General features: G+C 44.5%; 1 protein-coding gene across 5 annotated transcripts in view; it reads right to left on the bottom strand.

Annotated features, from left to right (window-relative positions):
* GSE1 (Gse1 coiled-coil protein) overlaps positions 1 to 16,437 on the bottom strand; it is a 522,272-nt gene that overhangs the window by 32,778 nt on the left and 473,057 nt on the right. For 4 of the 5 annotated variants that reach the window (XM_077453275.1, XM_077453284.1, XM_077453301.1 and 1 more), the window contains one exon: positions 8,361 to 8,579. The exons of the other annotated variant lie outside the window; for it this stretch is intronic. In XM_077453275.1, coding sequence (XP_077309401.1) covers positions 8,361 to 8,579 — 219 coding nt within the window. The remainder of the gene's footprint in view (positions 1 to 8,360; positions 8,580 to 16,437) is intronic. 5 annotated transcript variants of the gene reach the window in all.

The following is a 16,437-nucleotide window of genomic DNA, read 5'->3' on the forward strand; positions in this document are numbered from 1 at the left end:
ATCCCTCCCACAGAGCTATTGTGTTCTCCTGCTGGGGACTGGGGGGGGGGGAGAGAGCCATGATTGGATTTGGAGGCAAAATGATATCTCTAGAGTCCATACCTCTCTTACGACAAGAAAGGACTGCATGCTTTGTAAACCGCAGAGTGGCATTGCATGCTACCATTAAAAGCATTTGTCAACGCAAAAAAAAAAATAATAATTAGAATATATTTATATATTTTTTTCTGGTTGAACCTGCCAGTTTCTGCCCTCTCTTTTGTAAACTGACTACCTTTTATGGTGGCTGCTGAGCCCTGACACCGTGGTCAGTTTGAGTCCCCTCCCTGCCCATCAGCTCTGTGTGTGAGCCCCCCAATCACAGTTCTGAGCAGTGCACACATTATTGCTCCCAATCACTGGCACACACACCCCGCTAGGATTACATGTATATACTACTTATATCTTCTAAAATACAGTTTTTCTTATCTCCGATGAGGGGTCATGTGACCACCCGGAGCGTTCATCCTCCGATGCATGCATTACAGAGGGAGATCACGTGACCGCCCAGCAGATGTCAAAGGGAGATCTCGGCCCCTCCCTCTGTAATGCAAATATCGGAGGAAGACTGCGCCGGGTGGTCACATGACTGCTGATCGGGGATAAGGGAGAAAAAAAAAAAAAAAGAAGGTATTTAGAAGAATTTTAGAAAATGGCCTATAATATATACACAACATGTAATCCTATCAGAGGAGCTGGCAGTGGCTGTGTGCACTGCCTCAACAACCCCTTTAAGCTTATGCTCTACCAGAACACCTAGATCCTACGCCACATTGGATTCCCCCAGTTGTACTCCAGTATGTATGATGCATATTCTTAGCCTCAAAGTGCATAACCTTACATTCATCAACATTCATTTGTAAAGAAACACAAAGTCGCAGCTGTCCGTTTAAGGCAAGTACGCATCTATGGAGGATGGGTTAAGTTAGGTGAAAAAAGGAGAAGTACACTTTAATAAGACAAAGATGGTTGTTCAACAGGGAAAAAGTTTTATTAGAACCTTGGTATAGTATAAAAAGTATAGTCCAGGCCCATATATTTTAAGTTTGAATAATATTGTCATGGAGTGCCAACCCTCAATATAAACAATGGGAATGGATCTGGAGGTATATGGTCTCCTCCAGACAATTAGACCCCTTTCACACTGGGGCAGTGTGGGCGTCCGGGGTAAAGCTAGTTTTAGCGGTGGTTTACCACTGTTATAGCAGCACTTTTAACCCCCCAGAAGGGGTTAAAAATGCCCGCTTAGCACCGCTTTGAAAGCGGCGACCATTTCTTTTAATGGGCGGGGAAGGAGCGGTGTATACACTGCTCCCGCACCGCTCCAAGAAAAAAAAAAAAAAAATGCTGCTTGCAGGACATTTTTTTTTGCTTGTCCTGCAAGCGCACCGCCCCAGTGCGAAATCACTCGGGTTTTCACACTGGGGCTGTGAAGAGGAAGTTTACAGGCACTATTTGTAACGTACAAACACCTGTAAAGCGCCTCATTGTAAAAAAAGGGGTCTTACCAAAAAAAAAAAAAAAAAAAAAAAACACACATTTGCATTTAAATATTCATTGAATAATAGAAAAAATAATGAAAAAAAACACACACAAGCCCCTACGTATAAAAATGTCTGTATCCGCTTCTTCAGGGCTTGCTTGCTTCTTAATCAACTCAGAATCTGTATTAGACAGAGCATAAAGATGCATATAAAAAAAAACTACGTACATCACAAGTATACGACTCCTTGTCCTTCGAGTGTGGAGGTATTGGAGGGGAGGGAAGAAAGGCGGGAACAAAAAACAAAACAGGGAGTCATACTTATAATGGCAATAGCTGTTTATATGCATGTTTTTCGCTCTAATACAAATTCTGAGTTAGTTACAAAGCAAGCAAGCCCTGAAGAAGCGGATACACAGACCGCGAAACATGTTGGCTACTTCAATGTAACACCTCTGTCTGACACACTGTGCACATACCATTGTTTTTTTTTATGTAGGGGCGTGTGTGTTTATGTTTATACGTGTCTATTAGCCAATAAATGTTTAAATGCATATAGGTTTAATTTCCTGGAGACCACCATTTAACGCCCACATCCATTGTAAATCTTCTTTCCCATTCTTTCTTAAAACTTTTTTATTGCAGAAAATGCTCCTGTTTTGGAGGACAGACAGACCCGAGCACTGAACTCCTCAGGCAGACTGCCGGGTTGACTGCCGTGATTTGAGTTTCAGTGGGGGAGCTGTTGCACCCTCGGAGCCCCCTGCAGTCACACCTTTATTTTTCTGCAGCAATTTCAGTGTCACTGCAGTTAAGGATCGGGCAGGGGATGTCCAATATTTGGCCCCAGGTTCTGTGCAGACTGCAGAGAGCCAAACATTTTGTATACAGCATAGAAAACACCATCAGGATGGTCACAAAGCATTATTGGCAGATGAAACGTAAAAATCATTGTTGTTGAATGGTTGGTGCCGCATTCTTTTTTTCTCTTCCTTCTCGCATACTAAAAAAAAGTGGCATTTCCTTTTAAAAAGGGTCATTCCACCCAAAAGTGGTTGTATTGATGCCAGCGGATTTAAACACCCCAACAGTTTTTCGTATCTCTGCGGGAAACCAGTGGGGAGAAGCAGGCCCCCCCCCCCGCAGCTGGAAAACAGGGTGGCATCATCAGAGATGTGCATCTACAGGCGGTGCCCCCCCATTAGAGTGCGGATATGAGGATGGAAGGAAGATGCCGCTTATTACAGCGCACAGAGGCTGATAAGGTTCAGAGCCGCTATTGAAGCGTATCTTGTTAACGGAAGGCTAGGAACAATTAGGGATGTAATCCTTTCTGAGCCGGGGAGCCGTCCCTGACGGCTCCAAATCAACAGCTTCCCTGTGAGTCAGGCAATTAACGGCGCTGGGCCTCGCAGCGCTACAACCTCCCGCTTTTAAAGAGAGGCAACAGTGTGATCATTGTAATTAACTGCTGGCATCCTGCTCGGACCGGCTGAATAAAATTAATTGGGATTAGAGTCGAGGCGTCCTGGTGTAGCGCTGTCACCTTTGTTGTGCGCCCCGCCTGCCTGCCTCCCGCCAATGCCAGCCTATCTGGCAGACCTGCAGAAGGTGTGCAATTAACGGCTCGTCCTGGTCACGCTCGTGGGCCCAAGCCGAGGATGACCTTTCCTGCGGCGCAAGAACGCAGCAGAAGAATGACAGCGAAGGTCGAAGCTGGAATTGGAGGGGGGGTTGGGGAACGGGAATGGGCCATCTTGAATGGTCACAACTCTATAGAAATAAAAAGGATAACCTTGCTGTGACCGCAGCCACCACATTCACTTTGCAACCCAAATGTTGACTACACTTCATCGCCATTGCAAAAAGGGCAGTTTTGGGCAATTTAACAATAAGACAATGAAGGATGGCAAAACTGGAGACAGGTGTGTCATGGCCGGCCACTTGCTATGGGAACACTCACGTGCTCACTCCTGAGTCCCCATAAGAGAGAGCGCAGCGCAGCTCCCCCCCCAGCTGTAATTGACAGCAGCAGGAGCCAATGGCGCCCAGTGTGGTGTCTAAACCAATGAGGAGAGAGCGCCTCTGCTCTTGTGCACATTGCTGGATCAAGATCGAGCTCAGGTAAATGTTTAAAGGAGGGCTGGAGGGGTGATATGTTTGTAAAAGTTTTTTACCTTTAATGCATAGAATGCAGCAAGGTATTAAAAAAAAAAAAAAAAAAAAAAAAAAAACACCCCTTCTGCCTTAAGACACACTTTAAAATTCATTCAGCATCAGGAACCTTACTCCAGTATTGTGCCATGTGGTTACATAGTATGTTTGGGTCCTTTAGATTGCAAGAGCCCTGCCTGGCAGTATAGAGACCCCCATCTTTCTCAGCTGCAGTTTCACTTACAGATCCCATTCCAATTTCCACCATGGACACAAGATGCAGCAGATGAGCTCATCTCTCTGTACTCTACCCCCATCCGCATGCATCTTTCACTGCAATACATGATTGATCCCCTGTGCCGGTTGCAGTTAAAGATACATTTAAATGATTACAGACCTGTATATGTCTAGATACACACACAAAATAAATAAAATATATATATATATATATATATATATATATATATATATATATATATATATATATATATATATATATATATATATATATATATATATATATATATATATTCACACACACACTTTTTTCTATCAGCTTGGAGTTCTTATTTTTCCAATGCTTAAAGCTGGTTTTCAGAAAGCTACGATATGGATATTACAAATTGCAGCATGCATTCTGATAACAGGGGAACATATGGGGTGAAGGCTCAGCAGGGCTGCAGAAGATGAGATAAAAATCGGCATCTTCTGGTCCAGTGCAGAGGAATATCTGGAATCTCCTAAACAGGGAACATTTAAAAAAAAGGCTTTTCCAGCGCCAGCCTCTTCCCACTCTACAGCCTCATCCACTGCTCACATCCCACTAAATGGGGCACTTATGAGATTAATGTACTCTGCAAAACGACCGGTAATTTCTACCTTAATTATGAAATTAATTTGGGTCGCTGTTAAATTCCCCTTCTTCACTGGAAAAATAGGCCGTCAGCGGAGGGCTCCCTCAACTGCCCCAGTGAGCCAACCATTCTTTCTCTCTGGCCAGACCTCTGAGCCCCGGGGGCGGCCGCTTGGCTGTCAGTGACAGATAGCAGCGATATAAAAGGGGGAGGGGTGGGCATATGACAGACACCTGCAGCCAGGCAGAGACAGGAAAAAGTGAGCTCAAGGGGATCAAACATACGGGAACAATAAAAGAGAACAGGTGCAATGAGAGCGGATTAGAGACCGCAAACAAATGAGCGCGTAGGAAATAGGATGCTACAGAACGAAGGGGGATGGGTGCAATTATACAAATTCAAAAGCAAGTTAGTCTGCTCTGTGTACAAGGCAGATCTCAAAAGTTAAGTAAACGTTACGGAGCATTGGTTTGAAACACATTATCCAAAATATTTCGGCACCAACAGGATCAAATCATGGCGGTTGCTTGGCCGGGCTCGAACCAAGACGGTCGCTTGGCCCGAGCTCAAACCAAGGCGGTCGCTTGCCTGAGTTTAGATTTTTCCAGTGATGGGTACGGTTAATGCTACATCATGCAAAAAACATTTTAGAGATAATTGTGTTTTTCCAACCTTGTGGTAACAGTTTGAAAACAGTGTGACCACTTTGGTACGAAGGAATCAGTGTCCTGCACAGAGCCCTGACCTTAACCCTACTGAACACCTTTAGGATGAATTGGAACGCCAATTGTGAACCAGATCTTCTCACCAAACAGCAAATGGGCTCAAATTCTCTCAAACACACGCCAAAATCTTGGGAGAAGCCTTCCCAGAAAGTGTGGAGGGAGGATGTTCTAGCTACAGAAGGGGCCATGGTTTTGAAATGGTATGTACAACACCACCGAATAGGTGTGGTGGTCAGGTATCCACAAACATTTGGTCATATAACCCATGTATGAAACTAGCAGATAAGAGGCTCCAGATTCAGTCCCGACAATTTCTAGGATTCTAGACCGTTCCGGTCTGAGGAATGTTATGGGTTGAGGAATGTGCGCTTAAATAAATAAGGAGACACGCCGCTTGGGGCTAAATATAAAACTGGCAAAGTCACACTTGGACTTTTGTGGTCACCAATGAAGACGAACATTTGAGGTTTCTGGTTTGGACGGTTAATAGTATGATGGGTGCCAGGGCGACTTTGCTACTAGATGTGTAAGCAGAACATTAAGAAAAGGCATAGTAACCCTTTAAAACACAGTCCCAAAATATATACAGCTTCATTAAAATGGACTTGACAGCGGGCAAGTAACACTGAAACATTAGTTACCATTTTACCTTACAGAAGAATACGGACAGGGCACTGTTATGTTAAAATAAACAACTTTCCAACCAAAAGTCACACGCGCGCGCGCGCGCACACACACACACACACACACACACACACACACACACACACACACACACACACACACGGCTATCATGGCAATTGAGCTGCCACAAAGTTAGGTTTCGGGACATATAGTCATCACACAGCGACGTTGAAGTGCCATCTTCCTACTCCTATGCCATCTGTAGGAAGAGCCTATAATGGGTCTAAATATCAGCCTTCAGGGGACCATACCCCATGAGGTGCTTTCCTTTTTCATCCAGGCATAGTTGTGTTAAATAGTAGCCCTAAAATGCCAAATCAAAATTCTGTTACATCAAAATGGCACCACCAGACCATTTCCATTTGGCAAAAAAAGGAAATTTGTGTATTGCCCCATGGCAAAAATACAATGCGTTTTTGATTTTCTGTGATTCCACAGCACTAGATTTATCAAACCAGATAAGCCAATCAAGAACAAACAAACAATCTGGGTAGGCAACACAAACATTGCACTTCATGTACAAGTCTTCTAAATAATGCACGATTCCTCCATCAACTGAAAGGTATGTGAAACGTTGCTTCAACATCAATCCTCTACGTTATCACTCCTCGTTTCATCCATCAAGGAACCCCAAACAGATCACGTCCTACAAACGCCTGGAGAGGTGGTTAAAGAAAAGATGCGCCAAGAAACCTCAGAAACCAATATCAGATGTGGCTCTCCCTTCGGGGAAAGATGGATTTCACCGGCATGCTGAAAGTCTAGAAGAGGAAGACATCGATCTGGAATTCTAAGAGTCATACATGAAATGACCCAAGTCTCCTTATCGGAAGTAAGCACTTCTGCTGTGAGTTTCATTATTGGCGAGCGGAAAGTTTCAAATCACGGCTGATCCTAGAAAACGCATCTGAATTTTATGTGGAAGGGCAGAGCAGGAACTTCACATGATATGAAAGAAATACATTACTACATAATACAATCAAACAAATTAAAAAAACGCTATAACATTATCCCAAATCTCAAGTGCTGCCATCACACCATCCTTAAACTACAAGGTTCCCGCTCATCTCACACAGTATTGCCCAAGAGTGATAGGGCAGTATATCTTCAATGCCAGTCCTAACAAAGCAGTTATACATCACTCACAGGATTGTCACACACACACACACACACACACACACACACACACACACTAGGCGGCCAAAACTCTATGGACTCCCATCCAGATGGAGTTCAGGTGTTTCCAACGAAGGATACTATTAATGCTACAGAAGACAGTTGTGATCTTCCAGCCTTGTGGTAATGGTTTGGGGGAAGACCTTAAATTTTGTTTCAGCACGACTGTTGCCCTGTGTACAAAGCCAACTCTATAAAAAGACATTGAGTGACCAATTTGGTGTGGAGAACTCTAGTGTCCTATACGGAGCCCCGACCTCAACATTAAAGACTTGGAATGCAGATTGTGAGCCAGGCCTCCTCATCCAACATCAGTACTTGACCTCACAAATTCCTACAGACACCCTCCTCATTCCTCCTCCCCCATCACGACAGGGTCTACCAATAGCTGTCATCATTCTATTCATGCCCTTCTCCATTGACATAAATAGGAACATTCAGTCAGATGGCTGATGAGATACCAGCTATTGTCCCCCTTACCCATCCCAAAACATTGGGGGAGATTTACTAAAACTGGTGCATGGTAACCAATCAGCTTCTATGTTTTATTGTCAAAGCTTAAATTGAATAAGCTAAAGCTAAAGGCCGATTGGCTACTATGCACAGCTATACCAGGTTCTGTGTGCACCACTTTTTATTAAACCACCCCCAATGTCTTCCAAAATCTTGCCATCAGTTCCCTTCTTCAATGATATAACTAGGAACATTTGGTAGAGCAAGAACATTTCTTTAATGGACCCATCACCTGTTCCCACAACCTGAGACCAGTTGAAATGTACAGTCCTAGCTAGTCACCCTTGTGGTTCTTACAAAAGAGCAGCATTAGCATTCTGAAATACAATGGGCAAGCATGCAAAATATAAAAGCCTCAAAAAAGAAAAATGTGCATAAAAAGAAATGACTCCCACGTGAATGATCGCATTAGGCAGAACAGAAAACCCTCACCCCCTGTAGATCCGAAGAGATATACCGGTGGGTGACTCTCCACTATAAACTGCTATGGCAGTTATGGTTAGACCACCTCTGGAAAGGTTCAGGTTATACAAGAGATACAAGAACTAATCATACATGCAGAAAAGACGGACTTTACGGGACATCACTGAACATCCTAGAAAGAATTTCCAGGGACGGCCCAGAAACTTCTGGCAGCATCCCTGGAAATCGGGCCCTTGGAACTGGACGGCGGTGTGACTCTGGCATGCACACATGCAAGGGACGCGGCTTTTCCGAAAAATCTCTCCTTACCTCTGGGCTCCTCGGCCTGCTTTGCGAGTTTGCGCAGCGCGGCGGCAAAGCTGGAGGAGGGTGCGGACTGGACTGAGAGCGCGCTGCTGGCCGCCGGGCTGCCGTTGGGTACCAGGGAGCCATTGATAGGGGAAGGAGTGAGGGGGCTGACTGTGGCCGTGGTCCGAGTGGCTGTCGAAAGCATTCCTATGGAAGCTGACTTTGGCTCATGGTTCATGCCTGGAATGAGGGAGAAACAAAAAATAAGGCTAAATAAAGCAGAACAATTAAAAAACAAAAATAAAAAATTACAAAAAAACATGACTACTGCAGGGCAAGGACTCGCTGCTATTAACTAAACAGGTTACATAAAATTTCTGCGATCAAAGAGGACCTGTCTTCCAAACACAGTACTTTATGGAATGCAGCACACTAAAGCACCCCATTATCCTACTATAGAACTACTCATCTGGATTGAGTTTATGGCAATTCCCTAAGGGGGGGGAAAAAAAAAAAAAAAAAGAAGACAAATATAACTTGGTATCTTCTGTCTGTTAAAATAACTATCCAGACAGAAACAGCAGGATGAAATGAATGTTTATGTAGTTCTGACCCCTCTGGATGTAGATCTAGGGAGCAGCGGTATTTCGGAAGAAAAAAATAAAAATAAAATAAAAACCCCCACACACACAGAAAAACTAGGAGTTTATTTCTAGCATCCCGGGAAATCAACCCAACAACGCTACACATTATGCCGAGATGAAAAAGAAAAGGGGCACCAAAAAAGGAGTTGCCGTTGTAGTTAGGGGTATACGGTTGTTTTCAGTTGAAAGCCAACCCATTTCATGATAGAAGTCCCCTTCCTTGGGGGTTTGGCTTTTCATGCATCTATGCTGTGTACTGGATTACAGTCTTGACATTTCACCAAATTGAGACATATATTTAAAAAGTTAGCAATCACAGCTGTACTTTCTACTGCCGAGTCAATCACTCACCTGCGCATTCCAGCCCTGAAGGGGATTTCCTAAACTTCAAAAACGTGGCAGCTTTCAACTAATAGATTTGTTTGTATCTAAGCATCTTATCAATTTGGGGCACATTTTCTTCTCCGCCTAAAGTCTCCACCTAAGGTGGCGTTGTGGGTAGAGGGAAACCCTCATTCGGGATGACGCCAGTAAATCTGCAGTTATCCACACAATTCGGGCCTAAGAGGTTTCTCAGCTCCAGCAGAACTCCTGGCCAAACCCTTCCTACCACGCTCACCAGAGGCCAAGCCCTCCCTACCACGCTCGCCAGAGGCCAAGCACTTCCTACCACGCTCGCCAGAGGCCAAACCCTCCCTACCACCCTCGCCAGAGGCCAAACACTTCCTACCGCCCTCGCCAGAGGCCAAACACTTCCTACCGCCCTCGCCAGAGGCCAAACCCTCCCTACCACGCTCGCCAGAGGCCAAACCCTCCCTACCACGCTCGCCAGAGGCCAAACCCTCCCTACCACCTTCGCCAGAGGCCAAACACTTCCTACCGCCCTCGCCAGAGGCCAAACCCTTCCTACCACGCTCGCCAGAGGCCAAACCCTTCCACGCTTTTTCCTCAAACTAAACCCTTCCCTGGCCAGAGAGCCACATTGTGTGAAATCCTGGGACAGCCAGAATAAAATCCCAACCTAAGGGGAAGTCACGGGATTAAAAGTAAGCAAAAAAGGAATTGAACATCAAGATGACTGAGAAAAATCTAACTTTCTGCTTTCACTTTCTGCCAAAACACTTCCCCTTGTCAATCAATGCTCAAGTCGCAACATGTAAAGTGCTGCTGGATCTGTCAGCATTACATACATGAATAAAAATGTAGAAAAAGTTGCCCTTTTTGTGTTAAGATTTCCCTTGTAAAAGTGGTTATCAGGTGACCTTTGATACTAGGAAGCTAATTAGTTTTCTGGTGTCAGTAACGGAAATGTTAATGGATGCACAGCCCAATATGGTTTGTTGACATTTGTACGAGGACTCACACCGGCCAACACGGGACCGGAAGCAGCGAAGTGACATTTCACTCAAGCTGTGAACTGAACGCGAGGTCAGTCCACCCCGCAATGCAAATACCAGACTGGGAAGCATCTCAGTGCAGCCATAGACCGCCAGATTACGCAGCCGATAGAGCGGGCCAGTCAGCACAAAGAACAATGCTCAGCAATTTCTGCCCCGCCCCCTTAGGAACAATATACTGGACATTGTAAGTCCAACTGTTCTTAGAGCAACTGCACATTGTCAACTGATCTTAGATTATATAGACACACCTATTTTTTATTCTTCCCACAATGCACCATACACCAGGTTAGCAAGCTGTGGTAGCGCTGGTACAGCGACCTTTGATATTCTGCTGCATCGCACAGTGCCAGCGTGTTTCAGGAAGCTGGATGGGAGGCATTCAGGACAGAGAAATCACAGGCAACAGTGCATGGATTCTCATTCACAGTCCAACAAGCAGACCGGCGACACAGCACAGACAGTGCACATAGGTGGTGGAGTTATACATTTCAGGTATGACTGAACAGAATGAAATATGTTGGAGGGATAGGGGAGGAAAACGAAAAACAAAAAAAACACACACACACCCCTATAAAAATTGTGGGTTCTGAATTCCCAGACAATGCTTGTTATGGGATGAATGGATGGCCCAGCGACACCCACACGGGCAACAAAACCCACACAGATTGAGATTTCCCAGAGATCGGCGCTCATCACTATTACTAGAGGTCTGCCATGTACAGATGGACACCTTGAAAGTATCCAAAGCCACATTGGAATGAAGTCTTAAGCACCCGCTCAAGGGCTGCCATTAGTAATAATTCCTACAAAACCTAAAAAAAAGATTCTCCATTGTTTTGTTATTTGATGAAAAATTTTCAATAAAAATATTGAACAAGAAAAAAGCTGGCTGCTCTCATCATCGTTCATTGCACATGAATGGCATCCCGTTCATCTTGTCCCTGCCTCTGAGGACTCATTTTGTCAGACAATAAGCACATCGGTGGACTCCTCCATATGCCCTGCTAACAAAAACCTACTGTCCAATCAGCCATTTGATTATTGTACTCTGGTTAGAACCAATGCCATCATCCAGATAGAGGTTCTTTTACCCAACCTATCATATGGAGCATCCTCAACAGCCTAGTAAAGTTTCAGTCTCCAAGCCCTCCATCTACACCCAAGCAATTTGCGTGACAACGCTCAAAGCTTCAGGTTGTATTCAATGGTGCCCATTAACACCCGAGGGTTGTGCTGCTGCTCGTCACCTTTTTTGTGCAAACTCATGTTTTTTTTTGGCTACATAAAACTTCATTGGGAGCGCCTGAAAAATATGCAACACAAGCATTTTTTGCACCCGAGAACCTGTCTTCTACTCCTAGCAACCTTCAAAATGAAGGCTTCAGGGGGTGTCAGAGCTGGATGTGGAGACCTTTATCTGCCTTGTGAGGGCCCACAAGAACCTCTATGAACCCAGTAATAACCATTACAAGAAATATGGCAAGCAGCAGAGCGCATGGGAAGAAACTAACATAGGGGGCCATGTACCACACAACCATCGACGAAAAAAAAAAATACAAAATACGGGTCATGCCTTGTCGCAGACCATACTGTATTTTACATTGGCTGAAAACTGCCTGTAGCTTGAAAACAGAGAAACACGTCAAAATAGCCCGACAACGGCTTATGATCAAGACCACATTCATACCTGATCGATTTGAATTGTGTGTTTCTCAAAGTGCTTCAACGCTCAACGTCAAGATATTTAAATTCAAAATGGTACCCATGTCACTTGAAAATTACAAGAGCTTTTTTGGAGGAATCACACTTTGGACCTTTTAGATGTCCACTAAAGTGCCTAAAACCAAGCATATGTGCAATTTATTGCCTCCTCTTAGTAATTAGCTTTCCATTGACCAAAACAAAAATGCTAAAGCCTGAAAATACAGAAAAAATAAAAATAATGCCCATGCTCACTGGGAAGCCGTAAAAAAATAAAAATCAGGATAATAAATGAAGCAGTAAGAAAATCAGGCCAGCACAGAGTGGCATCCAGAAGACCTACAATGCACTCCCAACACAGACCCAACAGGCATTATTGCCTCTTCCCCGCCAGTGATGAGGAGAGCGAGCGAGGAAGGGCTTCCAGCTTAGAAGATCCATCTAGTCATTGAAAAGCAACAAAAGAGGTAGAAGAATTTCCCAGAGGCTAAAATGCCTCCCAGCCGCCTGCTCCAGAGGTCCTACTGTGTGTTGATCAGACAATCTCGGTCTATGTCACCTTGGGATCAAGGAGAGAGAAGGAAAAAAAATAATAGATGAGATCCCTTCTGAGACTATGGCAGGTCTTCTGGCTGTGGGTGATAATGGAAAGCATGGAGAGGAAGAGCAGCTGGATAAAACCAGGAGGGACACAAAGAGGAGAGAATGCATAAAACTGGTGCACAAAATCTGGTGCAGCTGTGCATAGTAACCAGATTCTAACTTCAGCTTGTTCAATTAAGTTTTGGACAATAAGCCCCACCACCCCGGTTCACACCGGCGCAATTTGATAGGGCAAATCGCATGTGAAATTGGAGCTTATTACTGGCAATAGGAGCATCCCAATTGGTGCGACGCCGTACCAATTTCCAAAAGTAGTGCACTACTTTTGGCGACTTTGGGGAGCGATTTCAAAAGACATCTGTGCAGGAACCCGCACAAATGTCTTTCAAGTTGCCCCCCAAAGTCAGACTGAAATGCCGCTTTGAAATCGCGCGAGTTCAGATGAACTCACGCATGATCTCCAAGCCGTGTTCAATGTATGGCTGGGTTCACACTATCCTCGCACGTGGCTCAGGTAGCAGGGGCCTGGTGCATCACCATTTCAGGTCCGATTTCAGCCTGAATTCCGACCTGAAAAAAACGGACAAAAAGACGCACGGGCTCCTGTGCAAATTCGCACCGGAGATATGTGGACCGGCTCATAGAAAGCCGGTCAAAATCTCCCGCTATTGCGGATTGGATGTGGAGAACCGTATAGTGTGAACCCAGCCTGAACAAGGGGCTAAACGCCAGAAGCCAATTGGTTACTATGCACAGCTGCACCAGTTTTAGTAAATCTCCCCCCCCCCCCCCCCCCCCAAAGTGTGCAAGGAGTTAAAAAAAAAAAAAAAATAGAGTATACATTTAAAAATAAAAAAATTATATATATATATATATATATATATATATATATATATATATATATATATATATATATATATATATATATATACACACACACACATACATACACACACACCATAAAAGTCTTGTTTTGAAGTAGATCAAACCCAGTGACTAAACACCTAAGGCAAGCTTTCAATAAAATAATCCCAGGCGATCCTGCCACGAAGGTTCTTGGATCAGACACTTCCTGTTATAAAAAGGTAACAGTGCCCTGTCCTGGTCGCCCCAATTGTACTCCTGCATCGCCACGCTGTCACATGCGCCCCCTGGTGGAGATTACTAGCAGTTGTGCTGACACACATTGAACAGGCATGGTCCACTGTTGTCATTTATAAGGAAGACAGTCCAGAGCAATGATGTGCAGCCAAGGATGCATGTAGACAAGAAGCGACTGAAAGAGGCTGGAGGAGGTCAGCAGCACTGAGATGGGGGGAAAAAAAAAAAAAAAAGAAGAATGGTTTTAATCATAAAACAGCACACTGAGCACCCCATCATCTATAGGGTTTACCTCTACTTTAAGAAAAATAAATAAAAAATAAATAAATAAATAAAAAGGTGGATCTTCCCATTCATGATGACATTCATCTTTCGCAAGCCAGTAATACCACCAATACCGTTAAACCAAAAAGGGCGCAGTCCTCCACTAAACAGGCACCACCCTTGCATGAATTTGTATTTCTTAAAAAGGAACAAAGACCTAACTGCACAGAAGATTTTAATAACTGACAAGAGATTACTGGCTTATGTACACTCGGATATACATGCAGAGAGTGGGCAGGAATGTAGAAACAAAAATATAAATAAAAAATATAAGCCGCACTTCGGTTGTTGCTCTTAAAATTTCTTAATTTTATTGAATAGCCACAGTGAGCAAACGCAGATTAAGTCAGTTGACACGTTTCAGCCTCTAAGACCTTAGTCATAGAATGGTTATGACTAAGGCCTTAGAGGCTGAAACGCGTCAACTGACTTAATCTGTGTTTGCTCACTGTGGCTATTCAATAAAATTAAGACATTTTAAGAGCAACAACAGAAGTGCGGCTTCATTTTTTTTATATTACTCTACTCGAGTAATTACATTACTCGAGTAACGCGACTGTGGATTGGGCACCTGGGAGCTCTGCTATCTATGTGGTGTAGGGGTAGTAGCGCTAACTTTTCTCTGTTGAGTGGGCAGGAATGCAGCAAAACGTCAAGTGGAAAAGAAAAACTAGAAAAACAAACATTTTCTGAATGTTTAATCTCACCGGGTTTCGCTAGGGCTAGATTGCTGTTGCATTTAGTATGAGTGCAGGGCAGCCTGGGACAAGGTTCCTTAACACCCGAGGGGAAAGCACCCCAACCATAAGCTGTAAACTACCTCAGCAGGCTAATTTGCAAGTGTTGAAGCACTCATGACGGCCATCTCCTTGGTCTACCCCTTGGCTTGGCCATGGGTATATCCAGTGCCAGGACAAGATCCTTTAGCACCCAAAAAAGGTGAAAAAAAGCCAAACCTCAGGGCGGCCATACATGGATCGAAATTCAGCCGGGATCAACCAAATTTCGATCCGTGTATGGGGACAGTGGTCATACAGAAGTTGATCTACTGATGAACTTCTGTCCAACTGGCCTGTTGGGTTGATCAGTGCTGCGGGCTATAGCTGGCGGCATTAATCAGTGTATTCTGATGGTGGGGAAGTCTCCTTGCTGTCAGAATTCAATAACACAGCGAGAGAGATTTCCCAACCCACATCGTGTGTGTGTGTGTGTGTGTGTGTGTGTGTGTGTGTGTGTGTGTGTGTGTGTAAGTAAATCAGGTAATGTTATTTTTTCGTTTAACCCGCCGGTTGAAGGAAACCCCCCCACAAGTTATTACCTGATAACTCCTTTTCCAGGAATCCTCCAGGATGGTAAGCTCATGTGACGTTCCTGGAGGACGACTTGGGAAAAAGGTTCAATGTATGGCCTGCCTTAGGTTGCAGGTCCTGCCCTTTTTGTTCCCCTATTAAAAGTGCCCTCCTCCGGCTACCCCTTGGCCCGGCCCTGCATGCACTGTCTGATAAGAGATGCAACAGTTCACGGGGGGCCACAATGAGTGTTAGACCACCTCTAATACAGGAGGTTTCCAACATGCTGAAAAAGCTTTGCATGGCCAATTATCCTTATTTTATGCAACATGGAATACTTAGGCATGCTTCCCCAGCATTCATTTTCTTGTCAGAAGATATCTGTGGGGTCCGGTAACCAGTCCAATGACGATTGCCTGGCCTTGCACTAAACGATCTGATCCATTGACATCCAAACTTTGCAGAAACACCCCTTGCTATCAGACACAAGCAATTCGGAACAGATTTATATTCCAAAACCTGATGTAGGGGGGGATAATAAGACAGGGGAAGGGGGGCATTAATGAGGCTGATCAATGCTACAATCAGGCAAACTGACCGTTACTGTACACTGTAGGGATTTATCAAAATGCACGCTGAATCCTGCGACAATCCACCGTAAACCTCACTGCATCATGCAGGATTTGAGACAGATTTGTGGGCATTTGCAGCCGTCACCGCTCTAATCCCGGACAGCCAACGGTGACGGGACTGTGGAGTCAAATCTACCAATATGCTTGCAGCATCCCACCCACCCTCCTTTATAACCACGCATACAAGACTCGAAGGGCGCATGTTCTGAATTGGGGAGCTATACTTCTTTCCAGGAACTTAGGAACCCAACTAAAAAAATAAATATAACAGCAATAGACAGCCATTTCTGCCCGCTCCACAAACACACCCCCCCCCCATGCTTTCCTAAAGCACCCACAGTTCACATAGCCTTGTGCAATTTCCCCAAAAGGCTTTACACGGACACGACAAAGACAAAAGATTT

Source organism: Lithobates pipiens, unplaced genomic scaffold (assembly GCF_037356315.1).
Source record: "Lithobates pipiens isolate NorthernLeopardFrog02 unplaced genomic scaffold, aLitPip1_a1.2 Scaffold_10, whole genome shotgun sequence".
NCBI classification, from domain to species: domain Eukaryota; kingdom Metazoa; phylum Chordata; class Amphibia; order Anura; family Ranidae; genus Lithobates; species Lithobates pipiens.